Here is a 23,514-nt window from a genome sequence, read left to right on the forward strand (position 1 = left end):
CCAGATATCGTAGAACTTAGCAAAATTATTGGTTTTAAGGGTTTGTAACGTTTTGTATTGCGATACTTACTTGTCTGAACTTTATTGTTACTGAAAATGTTCACGAACTGTGAAGAAAAATCTCACAAATGAACAACAACAAATCGGATGTTGATTGCGCGAACCGTGCACGAGAAAACAAACCGAACCAAAATGATAACGGTCACGTGGTATACCAACGTCTGTGACATTGAAATGGAAATTTCACCTCTAAAAATAGATTAAACCTTGTCTGCTCAACGGTTTTTTCTCAGACGCGCGTGAGTTTTTCAGAAATACGAAAAATGCATTTTGTGGTATTACAAACACCAGGATTACCAGGATTACCAAAAAACACTTCAGGTGCAAGTGCAATTTTATTTGTGAAAAAATGGGTTTAATAGCAAAAAACAACGCCGTAATGGTTAAAAACTAGCCGTAACTAGGGTGTGTCCCTTTAACCATATGTCTAACGCCATATAACCATAAATAAAATGTGTTGAGTGCGTCGTTAAATAAAACATTTCCTTCCTTTCCTGGTCCTGGTTCAAGTTCCTGGGTAATTAATTGGTACCAATGGTACCAAGTTAAAAGTTAAAGTTTGTTTTGTTTAACGACACCACTAGGGCACATCGACTTCAGACATATTATAGTCTTAGAAAAAAAAACCCGCTAAGTAGCAAGGGTATTTTTATATGCACCTTCCCACAGACAGGATAGCACAAACCATGACCTTTGATATACCAGTTGTGGTGCACTGGCTGGAATGAGAAATTGCTCAAAGGGCCCACTGACGTGGCTCGACCACAGACCGACCGTGCTTCAAGCGAACGCTGTACCCCTGGGTTACGTACCGTCCCTGGATGGAAGGAGTCGTGCGCGCTATGCTGTATAGTGTGTCGTCTTTATGTAGTCTGTGATTCTTTCCATCCAGTGGTACTAACTAAGAACACCCCCAAAACTCCAACCAGGTCCCAAACGCCCATGATGCTGACGTGTCGAGCAAACCAGCAGCACATCGCACGTCACACGACGAGCGCTCTAACGCTGACCTATGTACCGCCCCTATCCATTGACAGAGATCGATCTTATGACCCATGATGCCTCAGGCGAACCGTCTACGCTGAAACTGCCTTAAGACGACAACTATTGTCTGTGTGTGTCTCTCTCTGTGTCTCTCTCCGTCTCTCTCTCTGTCTCTCTCTCTCTGTCTCTCTCTCTGTCTCTCTCTGTCTCTGTATCTCTCTGTGTGTCTCTCTGTCTTTCTCACTCTGTCTCTCTGTCTCGCTCACTCTCTGTCTGTCTCTCTCTGTCTCTGTGCCTCTGTGTCTCTCTCACTCTCTCTGTCTGTCTCTCTGTTTGTCTGTCTCTCTCTATTTGTGTTTCTGTCTCTCACTCACTCTGTCTCTCTGTGTCTCTGTCTGCCTCTGTCTCTCTCTGTCTGTCTGTCTCTCTCTGTATGTCTGTCTGTCTGTCTCTCTCTCTATCTGTCTCTCTCTTTGTCTCTCTCTCTCTATTTGTGTTTCTGTCTCTCACTCACTCTGTCTCTCTGTGTCTCTGTCTGCCTCTGTCTCTCTCTGTCTATCTCTGTCTGTCTGTCTCTCTCTGTATGTCTGTCTGTCTGTCTCTCTCTCTATCTGTCTCTCTCTTTGTCTCTCTCTCTCTCTGAGAGAGAGAGAGAGAGAGAGAGAGAGAGAGAGAGAGAGAGAGAGAGAGAGAGAGAGATGAACAGACAGACAGACAGACAGAGGCAAAACAATAAAGAGATACACACAGAGAGAAGAGTAAATATATATTATTTAATTATCGAAGTATAAATAATCGGAGCTGCGCAGTTTTACAGAACAATTGTAGAATAATGACTCCCCGAGGAAGGCCACGTGTAAGCAGAAACACAGACATGATTTTTATTACCCAATCCACATGACCAAGTTTTTATATACCAGTTGCTAACATGATCTTATACATGCAACTTAATGATGGCATTTAATAATACGAAATATTAGTCAAATTATTCCTGTTATATTAGAGAATAGATAATTCAGTGGCGGACCCACGCTTGTCTCTGAGGGAGGATCTTATGACGGTGATCAAAGGGTTATGTTAATAGAATGGTTGTACCTGCCAGTGGCAGAGGGTTTCACGCTGGGGTAGGGGTACGGATAGGGGTAGGGATCGGGGTAGGGGTAGGGGAGGGTAGGGATCATGGTAGGGGTAGGGATCGGGGTAGCGGTAGGGGTACGGGTAGGGATCGGGGTACATGTAGGGTAGGGGTAGGGGTAGTTAGGGTCAATTCTACATGATCCAGCGCTTCTAAATGTCAAAAATACAATATTAAGTTTTTCTACGCGTGGATTATCTGATCCCCTCCGTGGTTAAGTGTGGCCCTGCTAAGCAAACCTGAAGACTGTTATATAAAGGCAAAGGGTTCTTATGTTGATGGTCATATGATTAACGTGCACGCTCAGAGCAAGCTGTTGTAACTCACGGCTGTCATGGGCGCGGGTGTCGACTCTCCCCAGCTGCTCCGTCCAGGACAGGGAAGGGTTGGGTTTGTTTTGAGGTATTTTGGTGTGTGTGTGTGTGTGTGTGTGTGTGTGTGTGTGTGTGTGTGTGTGTGTGTGTTTGTATGTGTGTGTGAGAGAGGAAAGGGGTCGCCTGCGCTGGCATGTGCAATGAACGTAAGCAGCCTGACCATCTTTAAAAAGTACGAGTCACATTTTTAATACCGAATAAAACCCAACACCTCTCCCTTTTATGGATCCGCCACCAAGAGTAAGTTTGTTTTGTTTAACGACACCACTAGAGAACATTGAATTAATAATCATCGGCTACTGGATGTCAAACATTTGGTAATTTTGACAAATAGTCTCAGAGAAGAAACCCGCTACATTTCCCCATTAGTAGCGAGGGATCTTTTACATGCACAATCCCACAGACAGAGTAACACATAACACGACCTTTGGTATACCAGTCGTGGTGCACTGGGTGGAACGAAAAATAGCCCAATGGGCCATCCGACGGGCGTCGATCCTAGACCGTTAACGTACCACGCGAACGCTTTACCACTGGGCTACGTCCCGCCGTTCTGCCACTAAGAAGCGGAGTCTATATGTCTCTTAAGAGGGGGTGCAATCCCCCTACCCCCCCCCCCCCCAAAAAAAAAAAAAAAAAAAAAAAAAAAGGACAAGCCGAGTTAGGCTATCGCATTGTAACACATTTCTCAAAAGTCCGTTTTTATAATACAGGCTGTGGTTGTATTACGAATTCGGACGGGACTGCATACCTTTACCTGCTCCCTCTCTACCCTCTGGAACCGCCACTGAATTGTTTTGAGCTACACTAGGTGAATAACGCCGACAGATAAGTGATTAGCGCAGAGTTGCGATGCTATGCCGTCCCGGGTTTATGGGGCTAACGGAAACACAACACACGTGGCCCGCTTGCCGATTCCAAGACGCGAATCGAGGGGAGACAAAAGTGTCTTCACATCTGATGAATACTCGGTGAGGTAGCGGTCCCACATCGGTACACTGGCGAGCGTGTCTGCGTCTGTGTGTGAGTGAGAAAGTGAGCAAGAGAGAGAGAGAGAGTTGTTAACTCGGCACCGCGAGGAGAAAGGCCGACCAACTCGTTGGCAGATTCCGAAGTCTGGAAATGGTGTTTGGCGCAGTCCGCCATTACGGTTTTCGCCGACTGGTGCAGTGTGTTGTAGTAGTGCACCAAAAAGCGGCTCATCTCCGTCTGATTCAGGTGTAAGCCTGTGTATGTGTGTCAAGCAATAGGTTAATGCGAGTTCCGGGATGCTGTTCCGTATATGGGTAAGCCAAAACCGGCGCTTACTGATGACGTAGTACGCACGGCCATTGGGGAGTTAAGGAATTGGGAAGACACTCGCTTGTTTCGTGCCATCTATCCTAAGAAAATATATGTTTAAAAAAAAAAATAGAAAAAAAAATTATTTCAGGAATATTTTTAGTTAGAGAGTATTATTTTCGGAAGCAGGTGAGTGTTAGAATCGGGCGTTGTAGTTAGTATGGATGAGCCCGCCTGTGCTACATGCGCCGACTTCCAGCCACAAGCGTGGAGAAAGTCTCTGTGTAGAAACTGCTTTCATCAATTCGAAGAACATTCGGCAGAGGAACTAGGAGCCATTGTCGGGGTGGCTAAACCCCCAGCGTCAAAAGCAGCCCCGAAAAGCGACCCCAAAGCTCCCGGTCAGGTTAAAGATAAAGACAAACAATCTGTGGAAGAACCGCCGAAAGGCACCAGCGTCACAGACAAGACGACGTCTAGTAAACAAACCACGAAGCAGATGTCAATGTCGTCGACTAAAGGTAAATCAGTAACTGCTACACTTTCGTCCAAATTCGGTGGAAACGTCGCAAAGAGTAAAGACCAAACAAAAACTGAATTAGGCAGGTCTTATGGCAAAGTTTCGAGTAGCAGTACTGTGGCCGGGAAATCTTCGTCCGATCAGGGGAAGAAGATTGACGTAAAGGACCAAACCGACTCAGCGAAGCAGACGACAGACAGTAAGGACGGTAAAGGAACATTAGGGACAACACAAAAAGCTTTTGGAATAGGAAAAAAGATAAATGGGAGTGAATCCAAATTGAAGACGGTCGAAAAGAAGGAAGTGGGGTTCTCGAGTTCAAAAACAGTTTCCGAATCCAAGAAACAACACGTAGATGTGAAAGAGAAATCGCATTCCACGGACCAGGATGTAAAGAAGTCATCGCTATTTGTCGGAACACGGGCGGCGCCGGCCAGTGATGTAAGCAAGGTAAAACATCTTCTCCGGTCGTTTGGTTCCGATGAGGTATCCTCTGACGCAGGCGGCGATCACAAACCAGTTGTGACTGGAACCACTAAAGCAGCCGACAATATCGCAACCCAATCACATAGTGACGTCACAGCAAAATGTCAAACTGCAGATCCAGCCGGGATATCGGGGAAAGTTGTTAGCAGCAAAGGTAAGGAGACCCCGGCAGCTACAACAGTGAAAGAGTTTGGAAGATCGTACCTCCCAGCGCAACCCCCGTCCCCCACGTCCAAGTCGCAGAAACCGGCTGAAAAGGTTCACAATGGCAGGCAGGCCGAATCGTCGAAAGCGCCCGCAAGTGGTTTTGGCGCCGGTTTTCGGCATGTTGATACAAACACTGATAACAAGCGGAAGTTTGAGGTTAAAGGTAGTGTAGATGCTAAATCGAAATTCGAGGACAAGAAAAGTGTTAAGGATAAAAACGATTCGAAATTAAAGTCACGTGATGTTATTCTCGGTGTTAAAGTGGACAGTCGGGACGTAGCAGTAAGCAATGATGTTGCAAAGACAAAAACGGAAGAGGAGAAACACGTTGATCTCAGGGTTAAAGAGGAAGCTGCTTTGGTTAAAGAAATCGAGGATCTGAAACTTAAGGTTAGTGAATTATCTGCTCTTAAATTAAAGGAAAACGAGTTAAATACAAAAGAACAAAAGCTTAAAGATTTAGAGAAAAAAGAAAAGGATCTCAAGGGCAAAGAAAGTGAAATATTCGCCAGAGAAGAGAAATTAAAAGACTTGCTTAAAAAAGAACAGGAATTGTTATTAAATGAGAAAAAACTCCATTCGAGAGAGGAAGAATTAAAATTAAAAGAAAAAGTATTGAAAGATTTAAAAACGAAAGAGACTGATTTAGAAACTAAAGCTAAACGACAAATAGATGAACTGAAATCTAAAGAACAGTCACTTTTATCTAAAGAAAAAGAAATAAAAGACTTCAAAGTGAAACAAGAAGAACTGAAATCTAAAGAACAAACTCTTTTATCCAAGGAAAAAGACTTAAAAGAACTAAAAGCGAAACAAGAAGAGATAAAATCTAAAGAACAAACTCTTTTATCCAAGGAAAAAGAATTAAAGGACTTAAAAGCGAAACAAGAAGAACTAAAAGCTAAAGAAAAAGAAATCAAAGATTTGAAATTGAAAGTACAAGAAATACAGGCCAAGGAAAAGGAATTACGAGACCTCAAGGCAAAAGAAAGCATTTCCAAGAGCAAAGATTTAGAACTGAGACAGAAAGAAAATGAATTGGATAAGTTGAAAAAAAGATTAGTAGAAATGGAAGAAAAGAGTCGGAAACTGGACGAAGAAAACGCGGCCTTGAAGAAGGCTGCCCTTCAGCATAAAAAGGAGGAGACCGAGAAACAGCTGACGGAACTACAGCGACATTTGGGCCAGATGGAGGAGAGATGTTTCAAACTGGAGAGCGACAACAAGAGTCTGCTGGACAAACTCCACGAGCAGGAGACCGAGGTCAGACGGGACTCTCACGGCCACAAGGAGCTGGGCGACCTCGACTCGCACCTGGTGAACTCTGAGAAGGAGTGCCGCGACCTGGATGGCGAGAACCTCAAGCTGAGGAACGAGATCATCCAGCTGCGCGAGGAGATGGACGAGATGTACGACACGTTCAGGGAGAACGAGGTGGAGGAGTTCAGGGACCTCCAGAAGGAGATGGAGTATACGGCCAAGAACTGCCGCATCCTCCAGTTCAAGCTGCGGAAAGCCGAGCGCCAGAACGAACAGCTGGACAGCGACCGAAAGCAGTATGAGGAAAGGCTGCGTCTGCTGCAGAGTCAGTTCGAGTCAGAGGACGCCAGGACGCACATAGATATGCTGGAGAAGGAGCTGGCAATCGCCAAGGAGGTGTCGGTGAGGCTGCACGACGAGCTGGATATGATGGAGGACAAGCGGGTGAAGTGCGAGGAGGAGAACAGACACCTGACCGACCTGCTCGAGCAGACGGACAAGAAACAGTTTCGAATGGAGATGGAGATAGATCGCTTGAAAGATCAGGTGAGTTTAGTGTTAGAGAGAGAGAAAGTGTGTGTGTGAGTGTGTGTGTGTGTGTGTGTTAGTGTGTGTGTATCTCTGTCTGTCTGTCTGTCTGTCTGTCTCTCTCTCTCTCTCTCTCTCTCTCTCTCTCTCTCTCTCTCTCTCTCTCCGTATGGGTGGATGGATGGATGGATGCAATTTTTGTATATATATTTTTTAATCTTTAGCTGAAATGGCATATACACAAATCATCATACATGTTGACTTCCTGAGTAATCACATCTCTAAATTATTTCCGTTATTTGTTGTTAGAGAAACACATCAATTCACATGTGTTAATATAACTCCTCCTATAAGTTTACCCATATCACAAAAGAGACCACCGTCATTATATTTTTAAATCGTACATCAAAGTCTAGGATCGTAACTTATAGTCGTTACTCGCATCGCCCGTAACGTGTTTATCGTTACAACGATCGTAGCTAATATCATCCATACTATTTAATCTCGGTACTTGTGTCACCTATAATTTGTATCCGTCTGAAACAGGGGCGAGGTTTAACTCAGTCGGTTGAGTGCTCGCTCGAGGTGCTTGCGTCGCAGGATCGAACCACCTCGGTTGATCCATTCAATGGATTGGATTTTTTTTGTCGTTCAAACTAGTGCACTACAGCTGGACAAAGGCCGTGGTATGTGCTTTCCTGTCTGTGGGAAAGTGCATATAAAAGATCCCTTTCTGCATTAGGAAACATGTAGCGGGTTTCCTCTCATGACTACGAGTCAGAATTACCAAATGTTTGACATCCAATAGCCGATGATTAATTGATCAATGTGCTCTAGTGGTGTCGTTACACTAGAAAAAAAAACCCCGTCCAAAACTGCATCGGTGGCGGTCATTGCTTGTATCGGCCTTATCGTGTAACAGTTGTAACTATTATCATCCTTAACGTGATATAATCGTAACTAATACCGGCAATATCATGTTATCGTCAGTCTGATAAATAATGGTAATAAATATCGGCAATATCATGTTATCGTCAGTCTGATAAATAATGGTAATAAATATCGGCAATATCATGTTATCGTCAGTCTGATAAATAATGGTAATAAATATCGGCAATATCATGTTATCGTCAGTCTGATAAATAATGGTAATAAATATCGGCCCTATCATGTTATCGACATAACGTGTAATAGTCGAATTCTAACTAATATATACCATATCATGTTATCGTTATACTTGTATTAGTCATAACATGTAATGATCATAATTAATATAGGTCATATGTTAATGTCATATTTGTATCATAACGTTTAATGGTCCTTACTAATATAGGTCATAGCATGTTATCGTCACACTTAAATCAGATATAAGTGTATTGGTCATAACTAATATCGATCATATCATGTTAATATCATACTTTTATCAGTTATGACGTGTAATGATCATAACTAATATAGGTGATCTCATGTTATTGTCATACCTATATCAGCCATAACCGGCCGAAAGTATATATATTATCATCTATAACGTGTAGTGATCTTATCTAATATCGGCCATAACTTGTAATGTTTTAACTTGTATAGACCACCACTGGGGCCTAATTCACAGAGGGCTCTTAAGCTCTTCTAGACAATAAAGCATCCTCTTTGCAAGTCTTTTAGCATTGCACTACGAGATCGCAAAGTTGCGAGAGTTTAGTGAATTAGGCGCGCCGTAACTTTCAATGCAGCGGCAGATTCTTGCATCGTCCTTTATTTACAATGGTCGTAACAAGATCGTCCGTAACATGTTAACTTCCTACCTGTATCGATCATAACTTGTTTTCGTCATAGCCTGTGTAGCCCATGAGGTATAACGGTGATAAATTGTATAGTTCGTAAAAGTTTAAAAGTTTGTTTTGTTTAACAACACCACTGGAGTACATTGATTTATTAATGATCGGCTATTGGATGTCAAACGTTTGGTAATTTTGACACATACTCTTAAGAGAGGAAACCCGTTCCCATTAATTAGTAGCAAGGGATCTTTTATATATACACCATCCAACAGACAAGATAGCACATACCACGGCCTTTGATATAGCAATCGTGGGGTACTGGCTGAAACGTGAAACAGCCCAATGGGCCCACCGACGGGGATCGATCCTAGACCGACTGCGCATGATATGAAGCGAGCGCTCTACGTCCCGCTCCTGGATGAATCTCCGAGATTAGAAACCAGCTTGAAAACTATACTTATCTTGCCATGTCTAGCAGATAAAACTGAAATATGGCGGGCGGCCTCTGAGATGAAAGCGCACGTCCAAGTAAACATAACACTTACCTTCAGTTACTAGAATCTGCCATATACTAAACGATAGCCAAGCAACAAGGCGCGTGTGCGGAGGAGGGGGGGGGGGGGGCTTGTGGGGAATGTGGTGGGGAATGTGGTGGAGACAGAGTTTGTTTGCACTAGAGCACATTGATTTATTAATCATCGGCTATTGGATGTCAAACATATGGTCATTTTTAACAGTCATAGAGAGAAAAACCGGTTTTGTTTTCATTAATAGCAAGATATCTTTTATATGCACCATCCCACAGACAGGATAGTACATACCCCTGGCGTTTGATATACCAGTCAGTTGGAGGTACAGTGTCGAACCTCCCCTGCTCAAAGCCATTTTTTTCTTGTCCTTTTCAATATAGTTTCCGGGGTAGAATGACTCGACCCCCCCCCCCCCCAAAAAAAAAACTTCGATCGTTATAGTACAACCTCTCCGCCCCCCACCCCCCCCCCCCCCCCCCGTCCCTACACCACTTCCTGCACATGTGCCTAGGAATAGAAGATACAGTAACGGAAGTTAGTATGTAAAGTTAGTATGATGCAGGTAGAATTATATTTCATATATAATTGTAGATCAAACACAAAATACCAGATACTTAGCGTAGCTTATACCCCGTATACTTGATAACTGTAAACCCATTATGATGTAGGTAGCAGTGTGTTTCATATATTCTAAGTTAAAACATATTATACTTGATGCCTAGCATAGCTTATACCCAGCATTTTTAATAACTGTAAACCCAGTATGATGTATGTTGCAGTATGTTTCATATACTATAAGCGCTGCTTATACCCAGTATACTTGATAACTGTAAAGTCAGTATGATGTAGGTAGCAGTATGTTTCATATACTATAAGCGTAGCGTATACGCAATATTCTTGATAACTGTAAACCCATTATGATGTAGGTAGCAGTATGTTTCATATACTATAAGCGCTGCGTATACCCAGTACACTTGATAACTGTAAAGCCAGTGTGATGTATGTCGCATTAGGTTTCATATACTATACGCGCTGCTTATACCCAGTATACTTGATAACTGTAAACCCAGTATGATGTATGTAGCAGTATGTTTCATATATTATAAGCGCTGCTTATACCCAGTATACTTGATAACTGTAAAGTCAGTATGATGTAGGTAGTAATATGTTTCAAATACTATAAGCGTAGCGTATACCCAGTATACTTGATAACTGTAAACCCAGTATGATGTATGTAGCAGTATGTTTCATATACAATAAGCGTAGCGTATACGCAGTATTCTCGATAACTGTAAACCCAGTATGATGTAGATAGCAGTGTGTTTCATATATTCTAGGTTAAAATATAATATACTTGATGCCTAGCATAGCGTACACCCAACATTCTTGATAACTGTAAACCCAGTATGATGTAGAGAGCAGTGTGTTTCATATATTCTAGGTTAAAACATAATATACCTGATGCTTAGCATAGCGTACACCCAGCATTCTTGATAACTGTAAACCCATTATGATGTAGGTAGCAGTGTGTTTCATATATTCTAGGTTAAAACATAATATACTTGATGCCTATCATAGCGTACACCCAGAATTCTTGATAACTGTAAACCCAGTATGATGTAGGTAGCAGTGTGTTTCATATATTCTAAGTTAAAATATAATATACTTGATGCCTAGCATAGCGTACACCCAGCATTCTTGATAACTGTAAACCCAGTATGATGCAGATAGCAGTGTGTTTCATATATTCTAGGTTAAAACATAATATACTTGATGCCTAGCATAGCGTACACCCAGCATTCCTGACCACTGTAAACCCATTATGATGTAGGTAGCAGTGTGTTTCATATATTCTAGGTTAAAACATAATATACTTGATGCCTAGCATAGCGTACATCCAGAATTCTTGATAACTGTAAACCCAGTATGATGTAGGTAGCAGTGTGTTTCATATATTCTAAGTTAAAATATAATATACTTGATGCCTAGCATAGCGTACACCCAGCATTCTTGATAACTGTAAACCCAGTATGATGCAGATAGCAGTGTGTTTCATATATTCTAGGTTAAAACATAATATACTTGATGCCTAGCATAGCGTACACCCAGCATTCTTGATAACTGTAAACCCAGTATGATGTAGATAGCAGTGTGTTTCATATATTCTAGGTTAAAACATAATATACTTGATGCTTAGCATAGCGTACACCCAGCATTCTTGATAACTGTAAACCCATTATGATGTAGGTAGCAGTGTGTTTCATATATTCTAGGTTAAAACATAATATACTTGATGCTTAGCATAGCGTCCACCCAGCATTCTTGACAACTGTAAACCCAGTATAATGTAGATAGCAGTGTGTTTCATATATTCTAGGTTAAAACATAATATACTTGATGCTTAGCATAGCGTACACCCAGCATTCTTGATAACTGTAAACCCATTATGATGTAGGTAGCAGTGTGTTTCATATATTCTAGGTTAAAACATAATATACTTGATGCTTAGCATACGTCCACCCAGCATTCTTGACCACTGTAAACCCATTATGATGTAGATAGCAGTGTGTTTCATATATTCTAGGTTAAAACATATTATACTTGATCCTTAGCATAGCGTCCACCCAGCATTCCTGACCACTGTAAACCCAGTATGATGTAGATAGCAGTGTGTTTCATATATTCTAGGTTAAAACATATTATACTTGATGCTTAGCATAGCGTCCACCCAGCATTCTTGACAACTGTAAACCCAGTATACTGTAGATAGCAGTGTGTTTCATATATTCTAGGTTAAAACATAATATACTTGATGCTTAGCATAGCGTACACCCAGCATTCTTGATAACTGTAAACCCAGTATGATGTAGATAGCAGTGTGTTTCATAAATTCTAGGTTAAAACATAATATACTTGATGCTTAGCATAGCGTACACCCAGCATTCTTGATAACTGTAAACCCAGTATGATGTAGATAGCAGTGTGTTTCATAAATTCTAGGTTAAAACATAATATACTTGATGCTTAGCATAGCGTACACCCAGCATTCTTGATAACTGTAAACCCATTATGATGTAGGTAGCAGTGTGTTTCATATATTCTAGGTTAAAACATAATATACTTGATGCTTAGCATAGCGTCCACCCAGCATTCCTGACCACTGTAAACCCAGTATGATGTAGATAGCAGTGTGTTTCATATATTCTAGGTTAAAACATATTATACTTGATGCTTAGCATAGCGTCCACCCAGCATTCTTGACAACTGTAAACCCAGTATACTGTAGATAGCAGTGTGTTTCATATATTCTAGGTTAAAACATAATATACTTGATGCTTAGCATAGCGTCCACCCAGCATTCTTGATAACTGTAAACCCATTATGATGTAGGTAGCAGTGTGTTTCATATATTCTAGGTTAAAACATAATATACTTGTGCTTAGCATAGCGTACACCCAGCATTCTTGATAACTACATATAACGTTCAGGGTCAGAGTGGTTTTTTCTGGCTGCGGTTACCAATAACACATCAGACGGAGATAACAACATGGCTTAAGCGTGAAATCGTTAATGGAAAGGTCAGATGTAAGCTGCCAAATCAACCTGCCTCCGTCAAATACTTCGTCTCCTGCACACGCAGACACGTGGCCGAGTCTTGAGGAAAATACTTTCCTAAATTATTAATGAAGTAACGGTAGGAATATTAAAGAGACAGATCCTAGTTTTTAAACACTAAGGCGTATTTTTCACTATTAGAGCCGTTGTTTGACAACTGAAATCATACTTTACGTACATTTTATTGTTTAGACTATTAATTTCCGTACATCCGGAGCGTCTATTTTTAAGGGTTTTCGCCGTTTCAACGTCACTGATTCTTGTAACTTCACTCCGTTGTAACTTCACTCTATTGTAACTTTATCCAAATGTGTTACAAGTTTATAGATTAACTAAACATAGTGTCAATTTTTACGGGATTTAAACTGGGGTCTGTTGCTTTAATTATTATGTAGGTCTGGGTTTTCAGGCGCTGAACTAGGAATGTGTCTTGTAATGTAGTTCGTTACTTATCGGCCACAAAGAAAACTGAATGATAAATCATGTGTTTCCACGTCATTTATAAAGTAAATGAACCATTCCAAAACAAGAAGACTGCACAATGCCACATGTCTGGAAACCATTCCTGTACCACGAGAACAAATCTGGAAGTGACCAAAGGCTTATGTTCGTGGTAAGGAAGGAAGGAAGAAAGGAAGGAAGGAAGGAAGGAAATGTTTTATTTAAAGTGACAGACCCTACTTTTTAAACACTTCGTATTTTACACACGTCGACACGTGGCCGAGACTTGTGGAAAATACTTTCTTAAATTATTAGTGAAGTAACGGTCGGAATATTAAAATGACGTAGCTTAGTTTTTAAACACTAAAACATTTTTTTTTTTTACTATTAGAGCCGTTTTTTGACAACTGAAATCATACTTTACGTAGATGTTATTCTTTAGATTATTCATTTCTGTACATCCGAAGTGTTTCTGCTCATCTTGGTGTTTTTTTAACATCACAAAATACATTTTTTATATTTTTAAAGACCTACGTGCGTCTGAGAAGTAACGAGTATCGAGTCGAGTTGTAGTCTATTTTTAAGGGTATTTCGCCGTTTTAACGTTACTGATTCTTGTAACTTCACTCTGTTGTAACTTCACTCTGTTGTAACTTCACTCTGTTGTAACTTTATCCAAATGTGTTACAACTTTATAGATTAACTAAACATAGTGTCAGTTTTTACAGGGTTGGAACTAGGGTCGCGACTTTAATTATTATGTAGGTCTGGGTATTCAGGCGCAGACCTTTTAATAGGAATGTGTCCTGTACTGTAGTTCGTTACTTTAAAAAAAAAAAAAAAAAAAAAAAAAAAAGAAAAAAAAAGAGTTTTATTTAACGACGCACTCAACACATTTTATTTACGGTTATATGGCGTCAAACATATGGTTAAGGACCACACAGATTTTGAGAGGAAACCCGCTGTCGCCACTACATGGGCTACTCTTTCCGATTGGCAGCAAGGGATCTTTTATTTGCGCTTCCCACAGGCAGGATAGCACAAACCATGGCCTTTGTTGAACCAGTTATGGATGACTGGTTGGTGCAAGTGGTTTATATCTACCCAATGAGCCTTGCGGAGCACTCACTCAGGGTTTGGAGTCGGTATCTGGATTAAAAATCCCATGCCTCGACTGGGATCAGAACCCAGTACCTACCATATCGGCCATAAAGGAAACTAAATGATAATTATTATGGGTTTCCACGTCATTTATAAAGTGAATGGAACATTTCAAAACAAGAAGACTATTACAAAGCCACATGTTGCGGAACCATTCCAGTACCGCTGGAACAAATCGGGAAGTTAAAACAAGTTTGTTGTGTTTAACGACACCACTAGAGAATTTATTAATTTATTAATAATGGGCTTTTGGGTGTTAAACATTTGATAATTTTGACATACAGTCTTAGAGGAGAAACCCGCTAAAAAAATGTTGTTAATAGTAAGGTATCTTTTATATACGCCATCCCACAGACACGATAGCACATTCCACGGCGTTTGATATACAAATCGTGGTGCTCTGGCTGGAACGAGAAATATCCCAGTGTGCTCTCCGACGGGGATCGATCCTAGACCGACTGCGCATCAAGCATGCGCTTTACCATTGGCTTACGTCCAGCCCCAAACCTGGAAGTGACTAAAGGCTTATGTTCGTGGTAAGGAAGAAAGGAAGGAAGAAGGAAGGAAGGAAGGAAGGAATATTTTATTTAACAACGTACTCAACAAATAATTACAGTTATATGGCGTCGGACATATAGTTAAATACCATGCAGATAATGGGCTACTCTTTTCAATTAACAGCAAAGGATCTTCTAAATGCAGTACCCCACAGACACTAACAGGATAGTACACACCACAGCCTTTGTTACAGAACTTGTGAAGCACTGTCTGGAACGAGAAATAGCTCAAATGAGTCAACCGACGGGGATCGATCCTAGATCGACTGCGCATCAGGCGAGCGCTTTTATCGTGTATGTGCTGTCCGGTCTCCTAGAAAATTCATATTAAACAAAATCGCTTGCTGTTAAATGGAAAAATATAAAGGCGACGTCACACGAATCGAGTGCCTCGTACGAAAATATCCACGAGAATATCCGATTGTGACAGGACAGTTATTACGATTTCACAAACCACCATCCCCCCCCCCCCCCCCCCCCCCCGCCTATCCCGCTATGATTGCAGATGATTTGGGGATATTACAGGGCCGTAGCTAGGATTTTTTGTTGGGGCGGGGGGTAGGTGGGGGTGGGGGTGGGGGTGGGGGCGCGCAACTGAGTAGTTAATAGTCTAAAACTCCTCATACGGTTAAGAATAGAATTTTCTTTAAATTTCTATAATGTTTTCCGTATTTTTTCTTTGTCCTTACGCTAGCTACGGCCCTGTACTATATGGCCAACACGACCAGAAACCAACCAGTTTTGCCAAAACTGGTAATTAAATAAAGCAAGAAGGTGCAACAATGTGCAATTTAACGGCAAAAGGGGTAATTGGAAAATGTACTTAAGCGTTGTCCAGCATTCCGTTCTCTTTCGACCGAAGGGTAAAAATGTTAAGATGGTGATAATAATAATAAAGCGGCGAGGAATGGAATGTCTGTACGCCTGTAAACTGGACTGAGTGTAGCCACTAGGCAAACACATGGACACACGTTTTAGACTGGGTTTTGCGTTTCACATTGAACCGGATGCGTTTTCGCCTGAGACGTGTGGGTCACAGGATCGAATCCCCTCAGCGATCTATATTTTTATTTTTTTTGGCCGTCCCATAGCCAGTATAATGTCAAAGATCATGGTATGTGCTATCCTGTGGGAAGTGCATATAAAAGATCCCTTACAAAATGTAGTATTCCTCTGAAGACGACTGGCATATCAGATGCCGTGGTATGTGCTATCCTGTTTGTGGGATGATGCATATAAAAGATCCCTTGCTACTAATGGAACAAAGATTTAGCGGGTTTCCTCTCTAAGACTAAATGTAAAAAAAAAACCCAAATGTTTGACATCCAATAGCCGATGGTGACTAAATCAATGTGCTCTAAACAAAACAGACTTTAAATTCCAGCAACCAGTCAAAGCGTTCGCAAACGTTAGCATCGCTTCTCAGTCGTGGTATATCAAAAGCCGTGGTATATGCTGTCCTGTCTATGGGAAAGTGCACATAAAAGATCCCTTACTACTTATGGTAAACAAAATGTAGATACTAGTATATTCTTTTGAAGACTACAACCCATTGGGCTGTTTCTCGTTCCAGCCCGTGCACCACGGTATATCAAAGGCCGTGGTATGTGCTGTCATGTCTGTTGGAAAGTGGATATAAAAGATCAGTTGCTACTTATGGTAAAATGTTTTTAGAGAGATTTCTCTTACGACTACGTGTCAGAATTATTATCAGATGCTTCACATGCAATACCCGACGCCCGACGATTAATAAGTCAGTATGCTTTTAAACAAAACAGACTTTATAAATTCGAGAAACAGTCAAAACACTGGCGAACATTGGCGTCGCTGAACTTAGTTTGGCCGTCTTGCAGTGGTGTTGATTTAACCAAGGTATCAAGCGGTACACCGGTTTACAATCAGTTACCATGGTAACACATCGCTGCTGATACCGATAATATACACGCCGTACCCGCTGTTCTACAAGCACTAAGGCCGCGTGTGTTTATATATAGATGCCATCAGGAGGCGATGGCTGCAGAAAGAGTATGTATACTGTGAGACAGAACGAGTATGTATATTGTTAGACACAAACATGCATGCCGTCCGATATCGGAACAGGTTATTGGCAACAAAACGTGCCTACACTGCTATAAAAATGCCAGAGGTTTGAACATTGACGTACACTCGCCCTTTCGCTTCACGTTCGATATACATGCATGCATCAGTCTTGTTTTCTTCTTTTCTGTTTATCTATAGTTAGACATTTAAGATTAGCCCTTGGCGACTTTTATACGAAATTCCATGGTAAGTGCTGTCGTGGGCCAGTGCCTATGGGACGTACCCTCGCCTATTCGCTTCACGTTCCAAATACATGTATTACTTTTTTTGTGTGTCGTCAGTGGGACATTTAAGATTAGCCTTTCGGGACTTTTATATCAAATGTCATTGTATGTGCTGTCGTGTGTCAGTGCCAAAGGTTTGAACATGGACGTACCCTCATCCTTTCGCTTCACGTTCGAAATACATGTATCACTGTTTTCTTTTGTCTACAATTGGACATTTAAGATTATCCATCCGCGACTTTTATATCAAATGCCATGGTATGGAAAGGAAAGGAAATGTTTTATTTAACGACGCACTCAACACATTTTATTTACGGTTATATGGCGTATGGTTAAGGACCACACAGATACTGAGGGAGGAAACCCGCTGTCGCCACTTCATGGGCTATTCTTTTCGATTAGCAGCGAGGGATCTTTTATATGCACCATCCTATAGACAGGATAACACATACCACGGTCTTTGGTGTACCAGTCGTGGTGCACTGGCTGGAGCGAGAAATATCCCAATGGGCCCACTGACGGGGATCGATCCCACACCGACCATGCATCAAGCGAGCGCTTTGCCACTGGGCTACGTCTCGCCAAATGCCATGGTAAGTGCTGTCGTGGGTCAGTGTCAAAGGTTTGAACATGGACGTACCCTCGTCCTTTGGCTTCATGTTCGATTTATCAGTCTTTTCTCTCCTTTTTGTATGTCTACAGTGGAACTTTTAAGATTAGCCCTTCGGGACTTTTATATCAAGTTTCATGGTAAGTGTTGTCGTGGATCAGTGCCTATGGGACGTACCTTCGCCTTTCGCTTCATGTTCGATATACATGTATCAGTCTTGTTTTGTCTACAGTGGGACATTTAAGATTTTCTTTCGCGACTTTTATATCAAATGCCATGGTAAGTGTTGTCGTGGGTCAGTGCCAAAGGTTTAAACATGGATGCACCCTCGTCCATTCGCTTCACGTTCGAAATACATGTATCAGACTCTTTGTTTTATGTCTACAGTGGGACATTTAAGATGAACCCTTCGGGACTTTTATATCAAACGACATGGTAAGTGCTGTCGTGGACCAGTGCCTATGGGACGTAGTCTCGCCCATTCGCTTCACTTTCGAAATACATGTATCAGACTTGTTTTGTCTACAGTGGGGCATTAAAGATTATATCAAATGTCGTGGTAAGTGCTGTCCTCTGGCTGTGTTTATGTCAAGTGCATATACATTTAATAATTTACTGTTATTTAATAAGAGTAGCATTATGTGGACTCAGCAAATCTATCCTCTCACTATCTAGATGAAACTGTGCTGAGTTCAGCCAGAACGAGCAGAAAAACGTCCGGTTAAACCAAATGGCCATATCGGGGACCAGTCAAATAGTTCGCGAACGTTAGCGTCGTTCACTGTCGCTGAACACGCGTCAGGTGGCTCAATTACCATATGTGCTAGACGCATTATTTAGCTCAACGCTCATATAGAAACACATTACTAAGTTTTAGGGGCGAGACGTAGCCCAGTGCTAAAGCGATCGCTTGATGCGCGGTCAGTTTGGGATCGATCCCTGTCGTTGGGCCCATTGGGCTGTTTCTCGCTCCAGCCAGTGCACCACGACTGGTACACGAAAAGTCGTGTTATGTACTATCCTGTCTATGGGATGGTGCATATAAAAGATCCCTTGCTGCTAATCGAAAAGAGTAGCCCATGAAATGGCGACAGCAGGTTTCTTCCCTCAATATCTGTGTGGTCCTTAACCATATGTCCGACGCCATATAACCGTAAATAAAATGTGTTGAGTGCGTCGTTAAATAAAATATTTCCTTCCTTATTAAGTTTTAAGCTTATACCAATTGACACACTTTCTGAAATAAATATCAGTATAAATAAACTATTAAACTATCAAATTGCACAGGGTAAATTTCCTTTTTTATATACAGGGAAGAAGACGATTGGTAGAACAGTCAAAGTAAAAAGTTTGTTTTATTTAACGACGCCACTAGAGCACATTGAATTTTTATCTTATCATCGGCTATTGGACGTCAAACATACAGTCATTCTGACATTGTTTTTTTTTTAGAAGAAACCCGCTATCGCCACATAGGCTACTCTTTTACGACAGGCAGCAAAGGATCTTTTATTTGCGCTTCCCACAGGCAGGATAGCACAAACCATGGCCTTTGTTGAACCAGTTATGGATCACTGGTCGGTGCAAGTGGTTTACACCTACTCATTGAGCCTTGCGGAGCACTCACTCAGGGTTTGGAGTTGGTATCTGGATTAAAAATCCCATGCCTCGACTGGGATCCGAACCCAGTACCTACCAGCCCGTAGACCGATGGCCTAACAACGACGCCACCGAGGCCGGTAACAGTCAAAGTAAGGCAATTGCATGCGCAGTTCTACGGTTAGTATATATATCCGAGCACTGCAGTATTGATTGATAGTAACAATTCAGGTGAAACTACATACCTTGGCTGAATTTTATCTTCACCCCTGTAGTGAACATTTGTTTTAATCTATACCATTTAATGATAATTTGTTAAGAAACTTTTATATTTTGTATTTATATAGATGTTTTATTATTGTTTTTGGTTGTTGTAAAAAACATATTTTGAGAATTGGTACGGTGTTAAACCCTAATGATATATATATTTTTATATAAATGTTGGCATTATTTAGCACATTCATATACTTGCCTCTGACACCCAATAGCCGATGTGTATTTTTGTGCTGGCATGTCGTTAAATATCCATCCATCCGTCCGTCCGTCCGTCCGTCCGTCCGTCCGTCCGTCCATCCATCCATCCATCCATCCATTCATCCATTCATTCATTGGTTCATGTTTAGTACATAATCATACGCAAATTCGTCGGTTCCCTTTTGACGCAAACGGGCTTGAAACATGTTTAGGGTGTAACTGAAAATATCATGACGATTTTTGTCCGGATCGCTTCCTGTTATATATCATGTGTGTGTTGATTGAAAGGTTGCGTCTAATGGCTTGCATGTACATTGTAGCTTCAACCACATGGTTATCGGGGCGAGACGTAGCCCAGTGGTAAAGTGCTCGATTGATGCGCGGTCGATTTGGGATCGATCCCCGTCGGTGGGCCCTTTGGGCTATTTCTCGCTCCAGCCAGTGCTCCACTACTGGTACATCAAAGGCCGTGGTATGTGCTATACTGTCTATGGGATGGTGCATATAAAAAATCCCTTGCTGCTAACCAAAAAGAGTAGCCCATGAATGGCGATAGCGGGTTTCCTCTCTCAATATATGTGTGGTCCTTAACCATATGTCTGACCCATATAACCGTAAATAAAATGAGTTGAGTGCGTCGCTAAATAAAACATTTCCTTCCTTCACATGGCTATCTTACAATTGTCGTCTATGGGATTTCATTTGAGTGTCTTAGTAGGTAGCGCGCTAACATTAGGCGTAGGATCTAATCACGTTTGTGGTCCACAACTGGTATATAAAAAAACCTGTGATATGTGCTGTTCTGTCTGTGGGAAAGTGCATATAAAACACCCCTTGCTGTTAATGGAACAAATGTAGTAGGTTGTCTCTAAATTTTTGACATCCAGTAGCCAATGATTATTAAATAATTACAATTTGCTCCAGTGGTGTAATTAAACAAAAACATTTAACTTTTTTGTTTTTGTGGTATTCAACTCAGAAGAATGACTGACACATAATATGTTTATCTGTGAGGCAAAATGTGTCTGTTCTGTTTCGGCTGGGATACAGCCAACAACATAATTTCATAATGTTGGTCTTCGAGATACAATTCTGTTATTCATCCCAGAAGAGCAATGGAACTCGGCAAATAATGCCAAGATTTAAAACGAAAGATATATACACACACATATACATGTATTATTACACACATATATATACAGACAGAGAGAGAGAGAGAGAGAGAGAGAGAGAGAGAGAGAGAGAGAGAGAGAGAGAGAGAGAGAGAGAGAGAGAGAGAGAGAGAGAGAGAAGAAGAGAGAGAGAGAGAAGGATGAGATTCAGAGGAGAGAGAGGAGATTTAGAGAGAGAGGGGTGAAAGAAATAGGAGATTAAGAGAAGAGAGAGGACATTTAGAGAGAGAGAGAGGGAGGGAGAGAGAGAGAGAGAGAGAGAGAGAGAGAGAGAGAGAGAGAGAGAGAGAGAGAGAGAGAGAGAGAGAGAGAGAGGGAGGAAAAGAGGAGATCGAGAGGGGAGAGAGAGGAGAGGAGATTTAGAGAGGGAGAGAGGAGATTGAGAGAAGAGGTAGGAGAGGATATTGAGAGAGAGAGAGAGAGAGAGAGAGAGAGAGAGAGAGAGAGAGAGAGAGAGAGAGAGAGAGAGAGAGAGAGAGTCCATCTACGACGGGACGTCAAAGTAAATTATTACTGTACTTTGAAGTAATCCGTTTGATTGTGTGCAAAAAAGATATTCACGAAACTAATTTACTGACTCTTTAATGAGAGCACGCGTTAACAGTGGCGGACAGGGGATGCAAACGAACGATAGTAAATTTCTCTAGACTCTGAAACAGTTCTATGTTCAAGAATGTTTACATGTTACAGTACAGGTTACATAAATATTAACGCTACATAAATATTAAGGCAAAAGGGCATATGGGCCAACTCTCGAAGAGAACACTTTTAATAAAACGTTTGGCATTCGTGAAACGACTATTGTAACCAAATTGTTACCCCCCCCCCCCCCCCCCCCCCAAAAAAAAAAAAAAGAAGAGAAAAAGGGGGCATTTAATTTTTTTCGGACAATAATATATCCCTCCCTGGTTCTTTCCTTTAGATCCTCCCTTGTTACAATTTGTCTGTAACGTTCTCCAGATCTTCACTAACGGCGCAGCAGCACAGACGCCAAACACGCCACATGGCTGTGTGGGTAACTCTCTCCATCTGACGTGCAATAACAGCTGTAACACACGTGACCGCCAGTCTCCAGGCCGTATATAACGGTTCATTCATAGAACGTTCAGTAATAATTATAGTCCACACCATCGAATTAATAACCCATCTCTCGCCAGCACAGCGATTAGACGAGCGTGTTTAATAGTGCACGGACTCACCCTGAAACAATGTGCGTAGTTAAAAGTGTGTTTGCCTGAGGTTCTTGCGTCGCAGGATCAAACCACCTCGGTGGATCCATTCATCTGAAAGGAAAGGAAATGGTTTATTTAACGACGCACTCAACACATTTTATTTACGGCTATATGGCGTCGGACATATGGTCAAGGACCACACAAATATTGAGGGAGGAAACCCGCTGTCGCCACTTCATGGGCTACTCTTTTCGATTAGCAGCAAAATATCTTTTATATGCACCATCCCATAAACAGGAAAGCACATACCACGGCCTTTGATGTACCAGTCATGGTGCACTGGCTGGAGCGAGAAATGGCCCAAAGTACCCACTGACGGGGATCGATCTCAAACCGCCATTGAACTGATTGGGTTTGTTCTCTCATTAAAAGGCCGTGGTGTGTACTATCCTGTCTGTGGGAAAGAAAGAAAGAAAAATGTTTTATTTAATGACGCACTCAACACATTATTTTACGGTTATATGGCGTCAGACATATGGTTAAGGACCACACAGATTTTGAGAGGAAACCCGTTGTCGCCACTACATGGGCTACTCTTCCGATTAGCAGCAAGGGATCTTTTATTTGCGCTTCTCACAGGCATGATAGCACAAACCATGGCCTTTGTTGAACCAGCTATGGATCACTGGTCGGTGCAAGTGGTTTACACCTACCCATTGAGCCTTGCGGAGCATTCACTCAGGGTTTGGAGTCGGTATCTGGATTAAAAATCCCATGCCTCGACTGGGATTCGAACCCAGTACCTACCAGCCTGTAGACCGATGGCCTAACTACGACGCCACCGAGGCCGGTGTCTGTCTGTGGGAAAGTGCATATAAAAGATTCCTTGCTGCTAATGCAAAAATGTAGCGGGTTTCCTCTGATGGCTACGAGTGAGAATTACCAAATGTTTGACATCCAATAGCCGATGATTAATTAACCAATGTGCTCTAGGTGGTGTCATTAAGTAAAATAAACGATTTTAAAAAAGTTTATAGTTTTATAGTTTATTGTTACAAGTGGCGAATCCAGAAAATCCATTGGGTTATGGGTGGGGTGGTGGGGGTATTGGGCAATGACATGAGGTGGAATGCCAAGGGAACTTTGGGAGAGGTTAGGAGGGGGTGAAAATTAATATATAATAAAATTATAACTGTCGCAAAATTTAGGGGAGCTTGGACCCCTGCCCCACACACCCCTAGATCCG

At 41.7% G+C, this 23,514-nt stretch overlaps 1 protein-coding gene across 1 annotated transcript in view; it reads left to right on the forward strand.

Annotated features, from left to right (window-relative positions):
• Positions 1-2,935: 2,935 nt before the first annotated feature.
• The window catches only part of LOC121377013 (trichohyalin-like), a 30,445-nt gene continuing 9,866 nt past the window's right edge, over positions 2,936-23,514 (forward strand). Inside the window, exon 1 of the mRNA XM_041504849.1 lies at positions 2,936-6,853. Coding sequence (XP_041360783.1) covers positions 4,055-6,853 — 2,799 coding nt within the window. The 5' untranslated portion in view covers positions 2,936-4,054. The remainder of the gene's footprint in view (positions 6,854-23,514) is intronic.

The sequence above is a fragment of the Gigantopelta aegis genome, chromosome 7, assembly GCF_016097555.1.
Source record: "Gigantopelta aegis isolate Gae_Host chromosome 7, Gae_host_genome, whole genome shotgun sequence".
In the NCBI taxonomy this organism is placed as follows: Eukaryota; Metazoa; Mollusca; class Gastropoda; order Neomphalida; family Peltospiridae; genus Gigantopelta; species Gigantopelta aegis.